The 21,005-nt window shown below is 41.2% G+C and overlaps 1 protein-coding gene and 1 long non-coding RNA gene across 3 annotated transcripts in view; one reads left to right on the forward strand and one right to left on the reverse strand.

Annotated features, from left to right (window-relative positions):
* The window catches only part of CACNA2D2 (calcium voltage-gated channel auxiliary subunit alpha2delta 2), a 677,428-nt gene that overhangs the window by 472,325 nt on the left and 184,098 nt on the right, over nucleotides 1–21,005 (reverse strand). For both annotated transcript variants that reach the window (XM_081936759.1, XM_081936758.1), the window contains exon 3: nucleotides 18,821–18,937. In XM_081936759.1, the coding sequence (XP_081792885.1) occupies nucleotides 18,821–18,937 (117 nt within the window). The remainder of the gene's footprint in view (nucleotides 1–18,820; nucleotides 18,938–21,005) is intronic.
* On the forward strand, nucleotides 8,508–19,032 carry LOC309383849. Its single transcript, XR_014173935.1, has 3 exons — nucleotides 8,508–8,580; nucleotides 15,615–15,980; nucleotides 18,936–19,032. It is a non-coding gene; the product is annotated as an uncharacterized lncRNA (long non-coding RNA).

The following is a 21,005-nucleotide window of genomic DNA, read 5'->3' on the forward strand; positions in this document are numbered from 1 at the left end:
GAGGTGGGAGTAGCGCTGTCCGGGTTTGAGGAACGGATGTTCCTTCTGCTCAGCTTACGCACATGAAAGACCCCCGCAGTTCCACATCCACAGCTGATCCCTTCTTGGTCAAAAGGGCGCCTTTTCGTTCCCAGCTGGGCGTCTGGAAGAGAGTGGCCGAAGTGGCTTCTCTCTCCTCCTCCTGCAGCCGAAGGAAAAGCCTCGGGGAGACGGGCTCCGTGCGCTGCAGCCTTGCAGAGCAGCGTGTGGAGCCCGTCTCCCCGGGGCTTTTCCTTCGGCTGGTAGGAGGAGGAGAGAGACGGACTCCGCGCGCTGCTCTGCAAGGCTGTCGCAGCCGATCCTCCGCTGACCCCTAAAGAAGAAGCGGTGGTGGATCCTCTTCTTTAGGGGTCAGCGGAAGATCGGCTGCGACAGCCTTGCAGAGCAGCGTGTGGAGCCCGTCTCCCCGGGGCTTTTCCTTCGGCTGGTAGGAGGAGGAGAGAGACGGACTCCGCGCGCTGCTCTGCAAGGCTGTCGCAGCCGATCCTCCGCTGACCCCTAAAGAAGAAGCGGTGGTGGATCCTCTTCTTTAGGGGTCAGTGGAAGATCGGCTGCGACAGCCTTGCAGAGCAGTGCGTGGAGCCCGTCTCCCCGGGGGTTTTCCTTCGGCTGGTAGGAGGAGGAGAGAGACGGACTCCGCGCGCTGCTCTGCAAGGCTGTCGCAGCCGATCCTCCGCTGACCCCTAAAGAAGAAGCGGTGGTGGATCCTCTTCTTTAGGGGTCAGCAGAAGATCGGCTGCGACAGCCTTGCAGAGCAGCGCGTGGAGCCCGTCTCCCCGGGGCTTTTCCTTCGGCTGGTAGGAGGAGGAGAGAGACGGACTCCGCGCGCTGCTCTGCAAGGCTGTCGCAGCCGATCCTCCGCTGACCCCTAAAGAAGAAGCGGTGGTGGATCCTCTTCTTTAGGGGTTAGCGGAGGATCGGCTGCGACAGCCTTGCAGAGCAGCGCGCGGAGTCCGTCTCTCTCCTCCTCCTACCAGCCGAAGGAAAAGCCCCGGGGAGACGTGGTAGCTCCGAGCCTTCTCGCCTTCAGACAGAGCTGATTCTGCACCTTCTACGTTGTCCTGGGCATGCGCCCACCAGCTTGCCTGTCTTGTCTTAACAAGTTGGCCAGCTGAAGCCTCCCGCCTTTCCTGAGCAGCTGGCAGCTGCAAGAGGCGCGAAGGGGAGGCAGGTGGGGTTTGCAACCCGAAGGCTGGCATTTCGTCTCTGCAGCGTGAACCAGCTTGGGTGCGACCGGAGAAGCTTCCTCAGTGGAGCTCCTGAAAGGGACGCAGGCTGCCACCGCTCCACTGAAGACATTTCTGAGAAGAGAAACTTCTCCGGTCGCGCCCGAGCTGGTGGAGCGCAGGCAAGCGCCGTCCCGTGAAAGGGGCGGGGCAGGAAACTCACTTCCGGGTTCATTGGCCAACCGGATCGCGCGATCCGGTGCGATCCGGCAGAAACCCACCACTGCCGTACTCCCATGGAACAATCTGATGACTCTACAAGCACTCAAATGAAAGCTGCCTATAGTTGTCAGGTAAACCATGAAATTGTGAGCAATGACACATGAAATCTAGATGCAAGATACACAATGCCTGCCTCTAGGCAGAGTTACTCTACTCTGGACAAAACTCATACCACTTTTATTCAGGCAAAAGAAATTCACAAAGCAACAAAATGAATGATATACATAGAAAGAATTCAATAATTTCTTGACAATAATAAATTACCACCAGATACACACTCTCAAAACTAAGGGGTAATGGTGAGTTTGACACAAGGCAAGGCACAGAAAATATGTCTCTTCATTTATTGATTCTTATTTACTGCTCCTCTTAAAAATCTGGATAGCATTATTTGGTCAAGCTGATTTCACTTTCCTCCTCTAGTTAGGCTTCTTTCACACTTACAGCCAGCTCATAACTTTCCCCAGTCCACACAGTTTTATTCTAACTCCTAAATACCATCCTGAGCCAAAACAAATAGCATTTTAAGATATGCTGATAATGGGCTGCAATTTTAAGACTGCCTGGGGTTTACAGTCTAGCATACACTCTAGCTACTCTTCATTTGCTTATTCATTCTCCAACATCTCTCTTTATTTGGAAATGCCTTAAGGCCTTGCAGTCAAATGTACAAACATAGAGACAATATGCATCTCCTTAGGTGGTTAATGCCTTGAGGTCTCCTCTTCAAGGCCAAAGCCGAAAAGCATCCTAGGTGATCTATAAAATTCTCATCCACAAATGTGTTGACTGCAGGGGTCTTCACTCAGCAAGTGCTTCAACCCCCTTAAATAGATGCCTATCTACATGTTTTAGTCCATTTAGTCTAAGGACTATGCATAAAACAAACAAATCTTTTGGACTATAGAAACTTAAACGTTATATTCTGAAGATTGCCTAAGTATGATGCCTAAGTATCAAGAGCCACCCAATTATAACAGGAACAACAAACTACAAGTTTATGTTGAGTTAAGCCCATTGTTTAAGAGAAGACCTGCAGCTAAAGTTTCGATACCGTATTTTTTGGGATTATAAAAAAAAAAATTTTGGGGGGGATTATCAAAAAAGAGGGTGAAATTCTGGGTGCATCTTATACACTGAATACAGCATTTTTGGCCTAGGGAAACTCCGCCCCCTTTTGCAAAAATGGATGTGCAGAGGGTTTGGGAGACTTGCAAAGTGCTCCTGAGGGCTGGGGAAGGCAACCCCCCCCCCAAAACAGGGCGTTTTTGGACACCCGCAGCGCCCAGGAGCACTATACAAGTCTCCCAAAGCCTCTGCATGCCATTTTTTTTGCAAAAAATGGGCTGTTTTTTGCTCATTCCCCCCCCAGACCCCCAGGAGTACTCTAAGAGCCTCCCAAAGCTCTGCATGCTCTTTTTAAAACAAATGGCCCATTTTTTGCTCGTTTTGGCCCCCCCTCCAGCCCCCAGGAGCCCTCTACAAGCCTCTTAAAGCTCTGCATGCCCCCTCCTTTTTTTGGAAAAAAAACAAGGCGTGCAGAGGGGAAGCCTGCAGAGTGCAAAAAACTTTTTTTAAAATTTACCTCTTCAAAATCATGGTGCGTCTTATACTCTGGTGCGTCTTATACTCCAAAAAATACGGTAATCGATCTTCAGCTGCATCTCCTCCAGAAACATTCATTTTTTTAAAAAAAAATGGAAAATAAAGAGGCTACACCTGCACCTAATATTAGACCAAAATTTGTTTCATCCATGCTTTATTAAACAAGCCAAAAACAATCTACAATGAGCGCTGTAAATGTGCAAAGTATGCTAAAGATACTGAATTATACATCTTTATTAGAGATGCTGTTCAGGTTAATGCTCAGTGTGTGGAACCTCTTAAGAATCTGGGTGGGAAGCAACTACTCAATCTGGGGTGGAGTGGTTGTAGGTATTTGGTCCCTCAGGGTCAGGTGTGTTGACATCTTTTAACTCTGAATGAGTTAATACTTCTCTTACAGGTTTGGTCCCCAACTTGGGAGTCTTTGTAGAGTCATGGCTCTTATTAGAAAAGCGGGTGGCTGACATGGGCTAGAGGGCATTTGCACAAATTCATCTGTGTGCCAGTTGCACTGATTCCTGAATCAGGAGGGCTTACACATGGGCACTTGTACCTTAATCATCTCCCATTTCAATTATTACAATGTATTCTATGTGTCGCTTCCCTTGAAGACTATCCATAATTTGCAATTGGTCCAGACACACAGTTTTGGGAGACCCATGGTTCATCCAAGTTACACAAGTGCTACACTGACCCCTAGCTGCTCTCCAGGTGCAATTCAATTCAATAATTTGGTTATTACACGTAGTCCTTGATTTACAACCATTTGTTTGGTGACCAGTCGAAGTTACAGCGGCACTGAAAAAAATGAGTCATGACCGGTTTTCACACTTACAACCGTTGCAGCATCCCCATGGTCATGTGATCATGGATATTTGGCAGCTGGCATTTATGACACTTACAGTGTCCCATAGGGTCACGTAATCACTTTTTTACGACCCGCTGGCAAGCAAAGTCAATGGGGAAGCCAAATTCACTTCACAAGCATACTAACTTAACCACAGTGATTCACTTAACCATGGCAAAGGGCATAAAATGGGGAAACAATCATTTAACTGTCTTGCTTAGCAACAGAAATTTGGGGCTCAATTGCGGTCATAAGTTGAGGACTACCCGTGCCTTTAAAGCCCTACGTGGCACAGGGCAACGTTTTTTGTGGATCTACATTTTCCCATGTAGATCCACACTCCAGGGGATGGTAGAGGACAGAAAGGCCTGGAGAAACGTTGTCCATGGGGTCATGATAGGTCGGACACAACTTCGCAACTAGCAACATTTTCCCAAAAGTATCTGCCAGTCCCAATGTGTCAGAGTGTAAGTGGGCACACTCCAGATCTCTTAAATGCTGCCGTTTGATGGGATCTTGGCAGTGTCCCTTTCTCAGTATTTGCCCCAACCATTTTCAACAGCTTCCAGCTTGAGATTTGAGAGGTCTCCTACCCTTCCAACTGGTTGGAGGCTGGTTGGTCTGGTGCTTGGTGGGGATGGTTCGCAGCTTAAGCCTGAGACATTTGAGAACGTTGTAGATAGGAAAGCCCGAAACTATCTGTAATACAACTGTATGAAAAATCAATGCATCACACCAGTACAGCGGGTTAAAAAAATGGTATTACCAATGTAATTAGAATACTTCAAATCAAAGATGATACATCCGGTCGCATTTCCTTTTCAGCAGTCATCTTTTTTAAATAATTACTAGGGAGGGCCAGTTTCACAGCAACTGCATATTCTTCCACCGCTCCCAACAAGATTATCTAGATTATCCGTGCAGAGAAATTATGTTTTCCCTTCATCCAGCCCTGTAATCATGATTACTGCAATCTCCACCCACCATTTCCAAGGGATCAAATATCCAGTTTCTAAGGTTTCAGCATTTCCAAGGAGGTGGGTACTCAATTTCCAAAGTTAATTTCAAGTCAGGTATTTGACTTAGTGCTATGAAACTGGGTGGGATAGGGATACAGAACCCATGAGGACTCAGCAGAAATATAATCCTCTAACATATGGATAATCCTTTGCAGAATACGAAGCTGCTTATGGAGTTTCTAAAGGCAAAGTGGGGCTATGCTTCTGCCAAGCATGTCCTGCAAAAGAAAGGAAAACATGCAAGCTAATCTGTATGAAAAGACATGAAACCCTAAATCGCTTTAGCGTTATTAGACGGCTGGATATACTGTTTAACGAAGGGGTCCCACGCAGCTTTGATAGACTTGTTACAGACATCTGATTCCTCCTGATTAGATTAGACAATAAATTCCTATCTTGGTATTCACATTGTTCAACTCCCACTGCAATCTGCAAATTAGAATTTCAGACCTCAGAGACTAGATTCAAATTGGATTAGTGGATCTAGTCCAGGAAGAGGTGGGAGGGAAAGAATGGAGGGAAACCCAGGGGGAAGCATACAGCAGTCCACACAGACTCATGTGCACAGATGCTAACAAAATAATTAAATAAACACAGAGAGACAACAAGCCACTATTTGATTAGGAGTAAATTAAAAATATAATTAAAACAAAAACAATAAAACAGCAATTAAAGAAGTGGAGAAAGGAATGAATTGTCACTATTAATTAACGAAGCAGGGAGATTATACCTTTAAATGTTGTTTTTCTCCAGCTTAGACTGTGTGGGATTTTAATGCAAGGGCTCAGCCGAAGAGAACAATTTTCATTTCTATTGTTAGGTGGGCTAATGTGTTGCGGGCCGGGAACTGCATAAATACACACTGAGTAATAGAAGAGCTGTCTCCAAGATTCAAAATACTAAGAAGAAAAATATTGCTTTCTCTTCTATCTGAATAAAGAAAACCTAATTCATACATATTCTATATTCATTGCTGAAACTTTGGCAGGTAGATTCTCACCTAAGATGGCTTACCACTGTAGCCTCCTGTAATAAAAGAAAGGTCACACTATATTGAAGTGTCTCTCCTTCCAACAATCCACATCTATTTAACCCACGTAGATGTATTCTACTATCTATGACACTGTGTAACACTAGTTGGCTTTCAAGAGTAGCTGCAAAAATGACTCAGTTCACTTACAGTAGTACTAAATGTGAACTGATTAAATTACTCAAGCACCTGTAATTCAGAGTGGTACTTTATAAGGCACAATCTGCATACGCCACTGTTCTGAAATAAAACCAAATTTCAATGAATTAGATATGGTAAAAGCAGGATATCAAAGAAGACAGCTTCCTGTTGGTTATGTGATTGTCATTTAGGTACTTGGCAATTATTTATAACAGTTGCAGAACCCCCTGGTTGTGTGATCACCAGTTCCCAGCAAGCAAAGTCAATGGCTCCCAATAAGCAAAGTCAAATTAAGTCAGATTTGCTTAATGACCAAGGCCAAAAAACAAAGGTAAGACAGAGTGTAGTCCAGGGCTGTCAAACTCCTAGCCCATGGGCCAGATGCGTCACACGCTGGCCATCCCCACCCCCATTTTAGCAAAGGGGGCGAAAGCCCCAATACATCCTGTGACGTTGCCGTGACAATGTGAGTTTGACACCCCTAGTGTAATCATATGATGAGTCAGCTAATGATTGTATCATTTAGCAATGGAAGTTCTGATGCCAATGGCAAATGTAAGTCAAGTATTCTCTATAAAGCCACCCAATGAACCCGGTGCATGGTGGGTGGGTGTGCATGCAGACTTAAAAGCAACAAATAGCAATAAAAGCATTTGCCCCCAAGGCAAGATGGGAGCAAACAATTTTTAATATTAATGAAAACATGAAATCATAAAAAAAATATTGTGCTAGAGACACATTTAAACAATGAGAAACAATCTCAAAGGCCAATCAAGATGAGTCTAACACCACCACCATCTCTAGCTAATGTCTAGAGTTAGTGGTGGCATTAGAATATTAAGTGGTGGAATATTAAGGCAAACAGAATTGTGGCTCCCTATAGCGTAGGAAAGGCAGAATATCAAAGAAGACATGCCACACCAGGTCTTACCATATGACACTGCTTAAATGATAGGACCTGGATTATGCCCATCATGTCTGATCTTATAAAATGACCAGAATTAATTGTAGAAAGACAGTCCCATAAATAACAAAATCTTATACCATGAAAGGCTTTATAGATAACAACCAACATCTGATTTGCACCTGGAAACCTACTGGTAATTAATGTAGCTAGCAAAGCAACAGTGTTAGATGAGTGTGCCTTGGTGTTCCCGTATCTACTTACACTACTGCATTTGGATCAGTTACAGCTTCCAAGTGCTCTTTAATGACAGCCTCATGCAAAGCACATGTCAATATCGCAACTTCCCTCCTTTCCTAAAATGGGGTGGGCGTGGTCAGCACATGATGCACCTGGACTGGGGGCCACGAGTTTGACACCCCTGACATAATAGATGTTCTGAGAATTATTCTTGCTTGAGTCTTCCTTCTACATAATTTTAAATGATGCACAAACCTTTCTCTTATTTTGCATCTTGATCATTTAAATATCATCACTTGATTCTAACAACCACAAAATCTGGCTTGATTCTTAACGGCTAGAAACGTGGCCCAATTTCAACCACTTCAGTTTGAGGAACTAGAAACAGGGTGAAAACCACTTAACATTCAAGAAATTTTCAGTCTGCCTAAGAGATACTCCCACCCAATCAAGAGCAGAAGTATTGGTGGTTTATATTACTGCTGCTCTTTCCATTCTTTTCAGTCTGATAAGCTAAATTACTATTTCCAACACAATTGTATTACGTTAAGGCACAACACAATTAAATAAGCAGGCCAGCATCAAAGTCAGTGCAAATATATAATGAAAAAAACAGTTTCTTTGCCACATAATTCCCCAAATATAGGCCCACACATTTCTGCATTTAAAAACAGAGCAATTGTACTTTTAGACAACACATTTACCTCTTGGTGAAGTGTGAAATTGCCTCTCAAAGTACTCCAGTTACAGCATCCATTTTGATGGGATAACAATCCATGTTCTTTAATGTGGATATTTTGCCATAAAATCAGTGCTGGGATGGTAATGTACAGAATTTCTGGACTAAACAGTATTTCCTAAATATTCCACACCTGTGCTCCAGCAGACAGAAACTAGCTGCACACTATACATTTTAAAAGCTTTAAAAATTCATGAAGATTTGGCAGAATAATCACAGGTGTTACTAATTAATTATACAAAATCCAGAACTATTTTCCAAGACAGCTCTTCTGTTTTGAAATATTCTTTCCAGCATTCAACAATAACATTTTGTTACTGAAAAGAGGGGGCTGTAATATATTCTTCCCTTCAATAAGCACAGAAGTTGAAAGAAAAAAGGAGCCAAATTTTTAAAAAAGAACATTTTCATTGTGGTGATGTTGCACTACCCTTTTAAAATCAGGTGAACTATTACAGCAGTGAAAATGGAAAGATGTGAAACAGCTGGAGTGAACAGGGACTTCAACCACCTTTATCTAATAAATCAGATGGGTGTCCTCCTGCAAGGACAATCCTGGCTTTGGTGAGTCATGTCTTGGTAAACTGACAATCAGACTACTGTAGTGCATATTTGGTTAGGCAGTCCATTAAAGCAGTACAAAATCAGCAGCTGTCTCAGAATGCTGCAGCAGGAATGGTAAGGGATGTCTCTTTAAGGTTCCGGATTACCCCTGAAACAATGTCAATGTCATTTAGATCATTAATGCAGTATTTAGTGTGTCAGGGTTCTTTTTATAGTACAAACTGTGAATTGGAGTTGAAATTAGTCTCCTTTTTACAGATCATAAAGGTTCTACGTTTATTTTCTCTGGCCTTTTAATCTTTTTTAATGTTTTCAATATTTTACATTTTGTTACTTTGACTGTGTTTTCATGATCATGATCATGTCTGTGCTATTTATTTAAGAAGGTTAGATCTGTTGACGGAGCAGGTGGCATATAAATGTACTAAACACACATAGCTCCTCTACTTTAAGACCAGAAGAGACAGACCAGGCGCAGTTTGAGGAACTCCGCTGCCCAGGTAAATTTGGGACAAAGCGGGCAGTCTTGATCAGAGTAGTAAATAATTCTTTTTATTCCCTTTTTTTCACAATCCCCCTCCAAGTTCTACTTGGTTTTTTTCTGAGACAGATGAGCAAAAAATGTCAGCAGTCACCAAAATCATGAAGGTCATCCCAGCTGCCCAGCTAAAGCAAACAGCTACCTACAGTGGGGCAATAGTCACATAGGAACATTGTTGTTAGTTGAGAAGTCATGTCTGACTCATCATGACCGCATGGACAACATTACTCCAGGCCTTCCTGTCTTCTACCATCCTCTGGAGTCCATTCAAGCTCAGGCTGACTGCTTTGGTTTTATTGGCTTATTATGGAACTGAGGAACTGCAGGCAAATGCCTGTGATTTATACTCTAGGCCCACCATGATTTTGTATCGATAAGTCAAGTCTGAAACTGATGAAGAGTATAAGCAAGATATGATGCTTGTGACTGGAGACTGGAATGTCAACATTGGAAATTGTGTGGAAGAAATTATAGTTTGGACTGTATGGCCTGGGAAACAGAAATGAAGCAGGAAAATAATTTGTCAGTTTATGCTAATACATTGATATATTTTTTGGTCATTACTAACATAATCTTCAAATAACCGAAGCACTATCTACAGTGGGGCAAAAAAATATTTAGTCAGCCACCAATTGTGCAAGTTCTCCCACTTAAAAAGATGAGAGAGGCCTATAATTGGCATCATAGGTAGACCTCAGCTATGAGAAACAAAATGAGAAAACAAATCCAGGCAATCACATTGGCTGATTTGGAACGAAATTATTTGCAAATTATGGTGGAAAATAAGTATTTGGTCAATATCATCTCAATACTTTGTTATATATCCTTTGTTGGCAATGACAGAGGTCAAATGTTTCCTGTAAGTCTTCACAAGGTTGGCACACACTGTTGCTGGTATGTTGGCCCATTCCTCCATGCAGATCTCCTCTAGAGCAATGATGTTTTGGGGCTGTCGCTGGGCAACACGGACTTTCAACTCCCTCCAAAGGTTTTCTATGGGGTTGAGATCTGGAGACTGGCTAGGCCACTCCAGGACTTTGAAATGCTTCTTACGAAGCCACTCCTTCGTTGCCCGGGCGGTATGTTTGCGATCATTGTCATGTTGAAAGACCCAGTCACGTTTCATCTTCAATGCCCTTGCTGATGGAAGGAGGTTTGCACTCAAAATCTCACGATACATGGCCCCATTCATTCTGTCCTGTACACAGATCCTGGTCATCCTGGTCCCTTTGCAGAGAAACAGCCCCAAAGCATGATGTTGCCACCCCCATGCTTCACAGTAGGTTTGGTGTTCTTTGGATGCAACTCAGCATTCTCTCTCCTCCAAACACGACGAGTTGTGTTTCTACCAAACAGTTCTATTTTGGTTTCATCTAACCCTATGACATTCTCCCAATCCTCTTCTGAATCATCCAAATGCTCTCTAGCAAACTTCAGACGGGCCCGGACATGTACTGGCTTAAGCAAGGGGACACGTCTGGCACTGCAGGATCTGAGTCCCTGGTGGCGTAGTGTGTTACTGATGGTAGCCTTTGTTATGTTGGTCCCAGCTCTCTGCAGGTCATTCACTAGGTCCCCCCGTGTGGTCCTGGGATTTTTGCTCACCGTTCTTGTGATCATTTTGACCCCACGGGGTGAGATCTTGCATGGAGCCCCAGATCGAGGGAGATTATCAGTGGTCTTGTATGTCTTCCATTTTCTAATTATTGCTCCCACAGTTGATTTGTTCACACCAAGCTGTTTGCCTATTGCAGATTCAGTCTTCCCAGCCTGGTGCAGGTCTACAATTTTGTTTCTGGTGTCCTTCGACAGCTCTTTGGTCTTCACCATAGTGGAGTTTGGAGTGTGACTGTTTGAGATTGTGGACAGGTGTCTTTTATACTGATGACAAGTTAAAACAAGTGCCATTGATACAGGTAATGAGTGCAGGACAGAGGAGCCTCTTAAAGAAGAAGGTACAGGTCTGTGAGAGCCAGAAATCTTGCTTGTTTGTAGGTGACCAAATACTTATTTTCCACCATAATTTACAAATAAATTCTTTCCAAATCAGCCAATGTGATTGTTTGGTCTTTTTTTTAATATTTTGTCTCTTATAGTTGAGGTCTATCTATGAGGCCAATTACAGGCCTCTCTCATCTTTTTAAGTGGGAGAACTTGCACAATTGGTGGCTGACTAAATACTTGTTTGCCCCACTGTATATGCACGGACATCAACAGATAAGAGTATGCAGAAATCAACAGGCCTTAACAAAACATAGAACTAGAAAAAGCCTGCCCAAACATAAATGTTCTACATTTCCCTTCAAAATAGTTGGGGTCATCTGAAGGTTAGTTTCACTTTAGTACAGTTAACAGTTAGGGTCATCTAAAGGTTAAATGTCACTTTAGGGAAAACGAGAAAGGCATTCTTTTCATACCAAGCAAGAAAGGCCAATGGTAAGCCACTTCAATAGTTTACTAAGAAAGTCCCATGAATAAACTATATAAAATTATATATTGTTCTGGATGGTGGGCCCCTCAGGTTGGACTCAACATGCTATTGAGGAAGACTTGAGGATCTTTTGCAGTACTGCTGGCTTGATTAAATCCTTTGGAACATCCAGTTGATGTTGCCATAAAGGAAAAGAACACCCAATGCTGTAACTTTAGAACATAAGAAGCATGAACATGGGAAATCTCAAGCAGTAAAGATGAAATGAAGCAACTACATATTGACATCTTAGGCATCAGCAACTTCAGATGGACAGGGATTAGATACTTTGAGTCATAAGATCAAACTGTTTATTACTTAGCACATGAAGAAGAAAGAAAGGTGTTGCATTTAAGGGGACAAATTATTCAGTGACTGAATGATATCAATTAGTTTTTTATGGACAATCAATTAGTTTTTATGGACAATCTTTTAGTTTTGATTAGATGGGATTCGAAATTATCAAAATCTTTTCCTAAACACTGATGATGAAGAAGAACTTGATGATTTCGTGTAGATTTCGTGTAGATGAAGAGTATAAGCAAGATATGATGCTTATGACAGGAGACTGGAATGTCAACATTGGAAATTGTGTGGAAGAAATTGCAGTTTGGACTGTATGACCCAGTAAACAAAAATGAAGCAGGAGAATAATTTGTCAATTTATGCTAATACATTGATTTTTTTTGGGGGGGAGGGTTATTATTAACATAATATTTTTACAAGAAGAGTACTCAACTCCCCATAATACATTTTGTATACCACCAGGCTTGAAATGTTAGGCCTGGATAACCTTGAACTACGCCATCTACGTTCCAACCTGAGCTTAGTGCACAAGTTAATCTGCCATAATGTCCTACCTGTTAATGACTACTTTTACTTCAACTGCTATAACACGAGGGCTATCAATAGATACAAACTAAATGTACTGTGCCCTGTGATGCTCTATGGAAGTGAATGTTGCACTTTGAAGAAGCAGGGTAGAAAGTGTGGTGAAATGTAGTGAGGATTCCCAGGAGGGGGAGACTGCATCCCAGAGAAGGAAGAGACAGAAAATTTTGAATAGCTTGTGTGTGAAGCTAAAATGGGTCCTCCCTAGGAGTTCTCAAAGTATATGTTTAATGGTGTGAGTAGTCTGCTTTCTGTCTCTAAGTGAGGAAAAGGAAGCGGCTTAGAAGAACCTCAACATGTCTTTCCTGGTTTTGAAGCCTGCAGAAAGAATATTCACACTTTTGAACATTAGTGATGGAGAATACTTGTAAAAATACAGCAGAGAGACACCCGGACACACGGAAAAAATAACTTCAACCCAAACAAAAGGCTCATTGAACAAATCAACCCAGAATCCAGGGGCAAATGATGAGATTCAAATCATATTCCATTGGATTCCTTTTGCAAAGGCCTAGCTCTCTTACAGAATGCTCTAATGCAGAGAAAGGGAAGGGGATAGGAGAAAGACCACCAGCAAAGTGGATGAACTCACTTACGGTGGCAAAGGGTGTGACCCTGGAAGACCTGAAGGACCAGATCAGGATCAGTTCTTCCTGGAGAAAATCTATGTGCTACTAAAATCAGCACTGACTTGATAGCACACAATCAATCAATTTCATACTGCCCAACTGCTATATTATTGTACAAAAGAAATTGCAAAACACAAATATCAACTTAAGGTAATTATCTTGATTCAGGTTTCCATAGGCAAATTACATACTTCAACCGTAGCATCAAAAGAATGTAGAACATGCAGCATTTTAAAGACACGGAAAATACTCTGTGACCCAGAATAACAGGCAGAAATATTAAAATATTGGAGACAGGTTATATTGGCATCAATACATACTTTATCTCAGAATATCAACTCCCCACCCAATTTCTTCTTGTTTATTTATTTATTTCCAATCCATGGAATACAATCCTACACTTTTGTCAGAAGCCATGTACACTGATCAAACTCGGTCAGTGATGGTTAATCTTTTCGTTGCCATGTGCCAAAAGCGTGCGTGCACATCCTTAATGCAATGCATGGGCAACCCCCTGTGCTCCCCCTGCCCCTTCTGTGCCCCCGCGCATGTGTGCACATCTCCTGCATGTGCCCCACCCCAATGCATGCATGGCAGAGACCTGAAAACCAGCCTGGCCTGTGGGAGATGCGTGTGCCTGCACAAAATAGCTGAGCTGAGCTGAGGCGACGGCTCATATGTTTGCAGAGAGGGCACACCTGTGGCACGTGTACTGTTCACCATCATGGAACTAGGTCTTCATTCTGGGTGAATATGTAAGGATTACGCAATCACTGTAGATTCTTACAAGTTCAACTACAACCACTTATATCCTATCAATATTGCTCAGTCAATATTTGTATTGTTTTTTCAGGAATGCCAGAGATAATAAGCACTAACGTTCTCATCAAACAGCTCACAGATATTTAATTCACTTTTGTTGATATTTCACTCTGAATAGCAAGGTATGAATAAATAAAAGCTTCTGTTCTAGGATTTCTTCAGTTTTGGATGGGGCTGTACTAGCCCAGATAGACACGTGTGTGATCTGGTGTTCTTCTGGACTTATGTCTCCTGCTTGATGAAGTTGCAGTCAATGTTAGGTGAGCCTTTGCACAACTTCATGTCGTGTGCCAGTTGCACGCTTTCTAGATTGGGAGTCCCTGCACTCATTCAAGTCCTGCTCATCTCATGCTTGGACAATGCACTCTACATAGGGCTACCCTTGAAGGGTATCCAGAATCTTGAGTTGGTGTGGATTGCAGCTGCGCAGGCAGTTCTTGGGGCCCTTAAGGTAGGCCATGTTATACTGCTGTTTCACGAGCTGCACTGGTTGCCAGTTTGCTCCCAGGTCCAATTCAAGGTGCTGGTTATCACCTTTAAAGTTCTTCATGGCATGGGCTCATTCTACCTGAAAAACTGGCTCAACCTGATGGATTAGCCCACTCCACCCATGCCAGCTGAAAGGACATGCTGTTGACATGCTGTTGTGCCCAGCAAGGAATTTATGACTTTTATTGTTTTAATGTTTTAATATGCCTTTTAGTCAATATCTGTAAGCTGCCTAGAATCATCTTTGGCAAGATGGGAGGGATACATCTTGTGAATCTTGCTAAATGAATAAAATCTTAAATCAGCATGAATGTATCTCCTATTTCAGTCACTGCTGACTCAGTACAAAACTTGCTTTAGTAAATTAATCCTCCAATTCTTACAGGAATATCACAGAGAGGAAAGGTAAGGCTGTCTAGAATAAATACAATGAAATGTACTGGGGTCATGAGTATTATGCTCATCTCATTCATTTCCATTAACTCATCCTCATTATCCCAATTCATATGTACATGAAAAAGAAATCACAACTCACAACTTATCTTTTATTGCGAATAAAAGGAAAAGTCTCTCGATGACTCAATTACAGTATAAAGAAGAAAAATAAATAAATTTGAGGTCTTCATATGTACCCTATTGTAAATACAAAAGAAACCAAAACAAAAGCCAATGTCAATTATAGTGGGCAATCTGCTGTATAGTCAAACAGAAGGACTTCTAATATAGCAGAATCAAATATTAATAGAAAGAACCATAGACTTACACTGTTACAGTACTGCATCCTTAAAGCAGTCGTGTTCCATGTTGATGCCAGCTGACTTCTAAACTGCTTTAAGAAAATTCTGTCTGGTTTGAGGGATTTGGCAGCAATTTGTTCAGACTAGATTGCCAGCTAGTATGCCCCCAGCTGGGCAACTCCCCAGTTACTATACCTTTCCAACTTTCCTTATAGGGAAACCCAACTGCCAATCTGTTCCGCAGGCAAGTCTTCCTGGATATATAGTTATACACTTTTACATCTATACTCACGCAACAAAATATATGCATACAAAGTTAAATTAGACTCCCACAGACAAAAGAACCTCTCAGCGGGAAATGATTATAGCATTTGTTTAATGTGCAAAACATTACATCTTTGAAATCCAGCATAACTGTTTTAATTTATTTTTTTGTCTACTTGCAAGGAGGAGGAGGAGCAACTGCCTTGACCACTATGCTACTAAAACACCGTGGTAAGAGTAGCTGCAGCCAAGATTAGGCTGCTACAGAGTGATGACCACTGACCCAGATAAGAAGGTGTTCCTGTCTTTGCACACTGCCAGTTCAGAGCACAGCACTTAAAGAAAGCTCAGCAGGCAAACCAGAAAGCAACCCCTGAACACTGAAAAACACTATTTTCAATGTGGAGCAGAAAATGGGAAGAGTGGGGGGTCGGAAACGCCACATCCGTGGTGGGATGGAGATATGCAGAGTCCAAGTCATGTGCCAAGCCTTGTGAGGCATGCCAAGGGCCACACTCCAAAAGTGGTGGGACTATGATCCATTTGGAGAGGGACTAGGAGGTAAAACCCATGTTTCAAAATATCCAAGTAAACTTTTATTTACCATAGGATAGATGCTGCAGAACAAACATTGGAGGATCATACTCTTTATGTATTTCTGCTGGATGAGATGGAATTGGTTCTGGTATTGTACAATGTCATATCTATTATGCAAACTGCATACATATGAGTAAAAGTTTGGCTAGGATTAATACTGTGTTTCCCTGAAAATAAGATAGGGTCTTATTTTCTTTTGACCCCCGAAATAAACACTTGGTCTTATTATTTTTGAGGCGAGCATGGACACCTCATGGCTGCTACTGTGTTGCAATATTTTCAGGAGGGGGTTATTTTAGCGCATGCGCTCAAAAGCCCGATTGGGCTTATTATCCAGGGAGGTCTTATTTTGGGGAAAACAGGATAGTAATACAGTGGGCATTGCCTTTCTTCGAAATGTGCTCAAAAAGTTAACGTGGGTACAAAGAAAAATGTGGGTACAATTTATGAGACAAATCTACTGATATGGAGAACATCACCACATCTTTCTTTTCTTGACCTGAGGATGGCCTACTAATGTTCCCCAAGTCTGCGTGCCTCTACCAGTAGTTGAGTTGGTCCAGGGACATTCTAAGGCACTGCAACATACTCTGAGGTAATATTTTCCTTAATATTCTGGCAGAAGGCACTATGTGCAATGTAGAACATATTAATATACATTCAGGGAAAACAATGTATGCCATATCAGCAATCTTCTCACTCCAAGTGGTTTCCTATGAATTCAATCTCTTCACTCTGGTCCCTGATTTCTTTACCTACCCATATCCTTATTTTGGTCTCAAGGGAATCTGTAACTTTGCAGTTCCTTTTTCTTTTTAAATGTATGGAGCTTTTGGATCTAGAGGGTATAAAACTTTTGACAATGCCCATCTTATACATGATTTAACACATGTAGTTGAAATGTAACTTGAAAAAGTTGGGCACTTGCTGTGCTCTTTCCTGTGTAATTGGGAATTCCCTCCCCAGTTGCTGCTCCTAAGGAAGCACAAGTTCCTTGCCTTCTCTCTTCATATTATGTTCTTGGGATAGTTTACAATTCTCACACTAATCCTCACAGTGGACCCTCAAATTCCAGTTTTTCAGTATGTGCATCTCAGTAAAAATCTGGATGACCACTAGGTGGCAGCCAGAAGACACAATGTTCTAACCTTTCTGTTCCCATCCAGCTGTCATTAAGTAAAAGAATCAATCCACAAATTCAAGGATATTAAAAACAAATTTAATTGGTCATTGGTACAGTGAGAAATTAAAAAAATAAAACATTAAAGTAAGCAGGCTGTTTTGTATGCTGGGGCTTTTCATGTGGAATGACGTTGAGCAGAGCTGAAACTTCAGCTAAGACAACCACCAATCAGGGCCCTCAGAATGTTGTTCACTAAAGATGTGCAGTAGTAGGGTGCACATTCATTCTAGGTGCCTGGTGCAAATCTTGCAGCCTTGGGGTTTGCAAGATTTGAAGCATTACACGTTATTCCTAATTCTGGGATGGGGCAAGATCAGATCGTAGCACATAATCTCTCCATCTCTCATAATTTAGCATCTGGCCTCGAACACAGATGATGTATGAAGGTACCAATAGTAGCCAAGACTTGTCCCCATGCATGTATACTGAGAAACTGAGTCCCACTGACTTTACGGAGCTTATTCTTCAAGGAAATTTGTATATGATTGTCTCTTTAAATTACTTGGGAAAGAAGGTAGCATGTAGAAAGACTGACCTAGTTAAAAGAGAGGAGGGAGTGATGCGACCTGAACTACTGCTGAGCTTTGAAAACGCCAATTGCCAAGATGACTGAAGCTGATTGCAGTTTTGCATAATTCTACTTTAATCTTTATGCACTTTATTGTATTGTGTTTTTTTCTTATCTTTCTAAAGGATCTGACTGATTTTAATCTACATTCTGAAACTGTCATGCTCTGTTTTGCTACTCGTTTTATGGATTGAAAAGTTAATATGCCTTTGAAATAAATATAGGTTTACCAAAAATGATATATAGTATTATTATTATTGCTTTAATATGTATTATTACTGCTTTAATATATATTATTATTATTGCTATTCTATTTTTTGGCATTATGAACTACTATGCCTCCAAGGTTTCTTGGAAATCACAAACAGGTCATAATAACAAACAATTTAATATCTGATAATGTTGGGGCAATTAAACTATGCAAAAATATGCACATATAAAAGCAATTTACTAACTGAGAATCCTCAGTGTGATATCTGAGTAGAGAAGATTAAACAGAAAATGTACATATTGAACGTTGTCACAGGAAAAGTCATGTCCATCTAATATTAGAGCTTTAAACATGCTGATCCACTCTGGCACTGTATACACAATGAAGGAAATTATATAAAATGAGAAGTTAGGTTGAAAACCTACTTGAAAGCCCAGATTTAACTGCAGACAATTGCTATTATTCTCTGCTTCATTCCCCCATTATACACTCACATTTTGCAAAAAATATCCTTCCAAAGGAGGAGATAAGGCCACTCAGTTGAAGAGCCCAAAGTAGGCTGGAGCCTGAGAGAGTTTAGGCTGCTTATAGAAGAAAGGCTAACCAGAAACATTTCACACCATATTTAATTGTATATGTGAGAGATACAAAGGAGAAAATATTTGGAAGAGCTGTACAAGCACTTTGGTTAACATTACGCGTTTCTAAGAAACGTTCTGTGAAACCTTGTAATAAAGTATCAATCAATTCCTGGGGATATCAGAACATCATCATAGGTACCAATTTGATTGCTTGACTCCTGCCTGTTTCATCAGATACACTGAAACTCAGGAACTATGTACCTTTAAAGCTTGGACTTTCTTGGCCAGGAGACTCTCAATGTCCCCTGCCACTTTCTCCACGATTTTTTCAGGGATGTTGTCTCTTACTTCAAATAAATTCTTCTTCTCATCATAGATCTGTTGAAAGAGATGAACAAAGAAAGAAATTGGAGCACCCACGAATTCAAACCTTCTACAAAATACTTCTGGAAAAGAAACCCCTAAGAATAGAATACAGTAAATGTTCAGAGTAGGAAAATACCATGAGCAATCCATAATAAAATTCTTAAACCAAACAACTGCCTTTGGACAGCTTTTTCACTCATATATTTTCTTCTCATACGTTTAATAACATTCCTTGCAGGTCTTGTGAAAAAACCAACCTACATCTCACATATTTTATATCTAATTTTAATCATTAGGCAAACTTAATTCATTGCAGGATGAAGGACTCTCCTCTGAAATTACCTTCAGTAGCAAATTAATCTATCAATGCAGGTATGAGAGATTGAAGCTTTCCAATCTCTCAGTCTAGGTCTCCTACTCTCTGGGACAGAATGATTGGCCCACCAAGCCAGCTTCTGTGTCTAATGGAAGAAATCACTAGTAAAACCTAGTTTTTTCCTCTCCTCTCCTCTCATCCAATACCATAACCCCTATACTACACTGACTCTACATACAATATTTATATTTACCTAGAGCTCAATATCTATACATATGTAGTACATGCATGTATAGTAGTAAGATATCCATATGTTCAAATATCTTGCTCTTGAGTATGTTGAATTGGATATTTTAAATGTTTTTTTTTTACTGTTGTAATGTTTTTTAATTAATCACTACATCTTTTCATAAGCTATCCAGTCATTGACTGAGATGGGTGGCCCTAGATTTGAAGAAATAAACAAATAAATAAAACTTATAACTGCAGTATTATAAAAGAGAAGGCAGTAAAGATGGATTTACAACACCCAGACAAGCAGTTAAGGTCAAAGGTGCAGAGGATGTAAAAAGAAATAGATTTAGAAACACAAGGTTTTTGAGTGTTTGAGGGCCTGGCCAGTTATTTAATTTCTGTGATTTTCGCTTTTCAGAACATCCTTCTACTTTTACAAGCTGAGCATGCCATGTGGTCGGAAGCCTTTGAAATTGAGATTCTCATTTTCTCAGGATATTTATGGCATGCCCTCAAGCCTTAATCAGAAAAGTATTCTGCGAAATCCCGCATATGCCCAGTCCAGTGGTTGAAACCTAGCACACTGCCCTCATCTCTCCCACTGTGCATATAATTCAGTGGATATTGAGACTAGCAGCAGATGGTACATAGCTGAAGGTGGTGGCACAGCCAGTGAAGCTCAAAACAGACACTGAAACAGACTAATATGATTAAAAGTCTGTAAGAAAAAAAGAGGGAAAATATTTAGAGTAAATAAATGGAAACCATGCAACAGCAAGCTGCCTCGATTTTTATAATATCTACAGACCACTGCTATCATAGCACTTGAAGTGCTAGTGGCAATAGGACTGTAATTTGCATCAGAAAAACCAATTAGTTCAGCAAGGTAACAGTCTCCACCTACATCCTTATCATGAACTCTTAGAATTAGTTTCTCTTCACTTATGTCTTTGCATATACAAAAATACACACAAATTTACAAAAACTACCCTTGCCAACCCGGTGCATTCTACATGTTGAACTGTATTCTCTGTAATTTCCAATTAGTATTATCCAGCTATTATCTATCCAATTACCCTAAGAAACTCTTTAATTCCAAATAAGTGTAGCCATGAATCAAATTATGGAATTTGTGGTCCAGCGGACACAGAGAGCAGCAAGTTGGCAAACACTGATATAAAAGATGGCAACCAAGATAACTCCAAGATTGTAAAACAGTCTGAACTCATACATTGCATTAATACAAGAAAATTTGTGACTTACTCAGCATACATAGGGAAAAGAAACCATGGCACAGAATGGCCTGCAAATCTGTCTGCAGCAAACAGCAAGACTGAATCCATGCTGAGAACCTCAACTCTGCTACTTGGCAATAACATATAACCTTCTATCTATGCCAGACAAAAATGGATATGTACGGGGGGAAAAATCTGGAGGGCATCAGTCTGAGAAAGAAACATTACTATAGATTATCAACACACATCAAAGACACACGACTGTCATTCAATGTGCAAATAGTAGTCTGGCTAT

The sequence above is a fragment of the Natrix helvetica genome (assembly GCF_964273705.1).
Source record: "Natrix helvetica genome assembly, chromosome: 1".
Lineage (NCBI taxonomy): Eukaryota > Metazoa > Chordata > Lepidosauria > Squamata > Natricidae > Natrix > Natrix helvetica.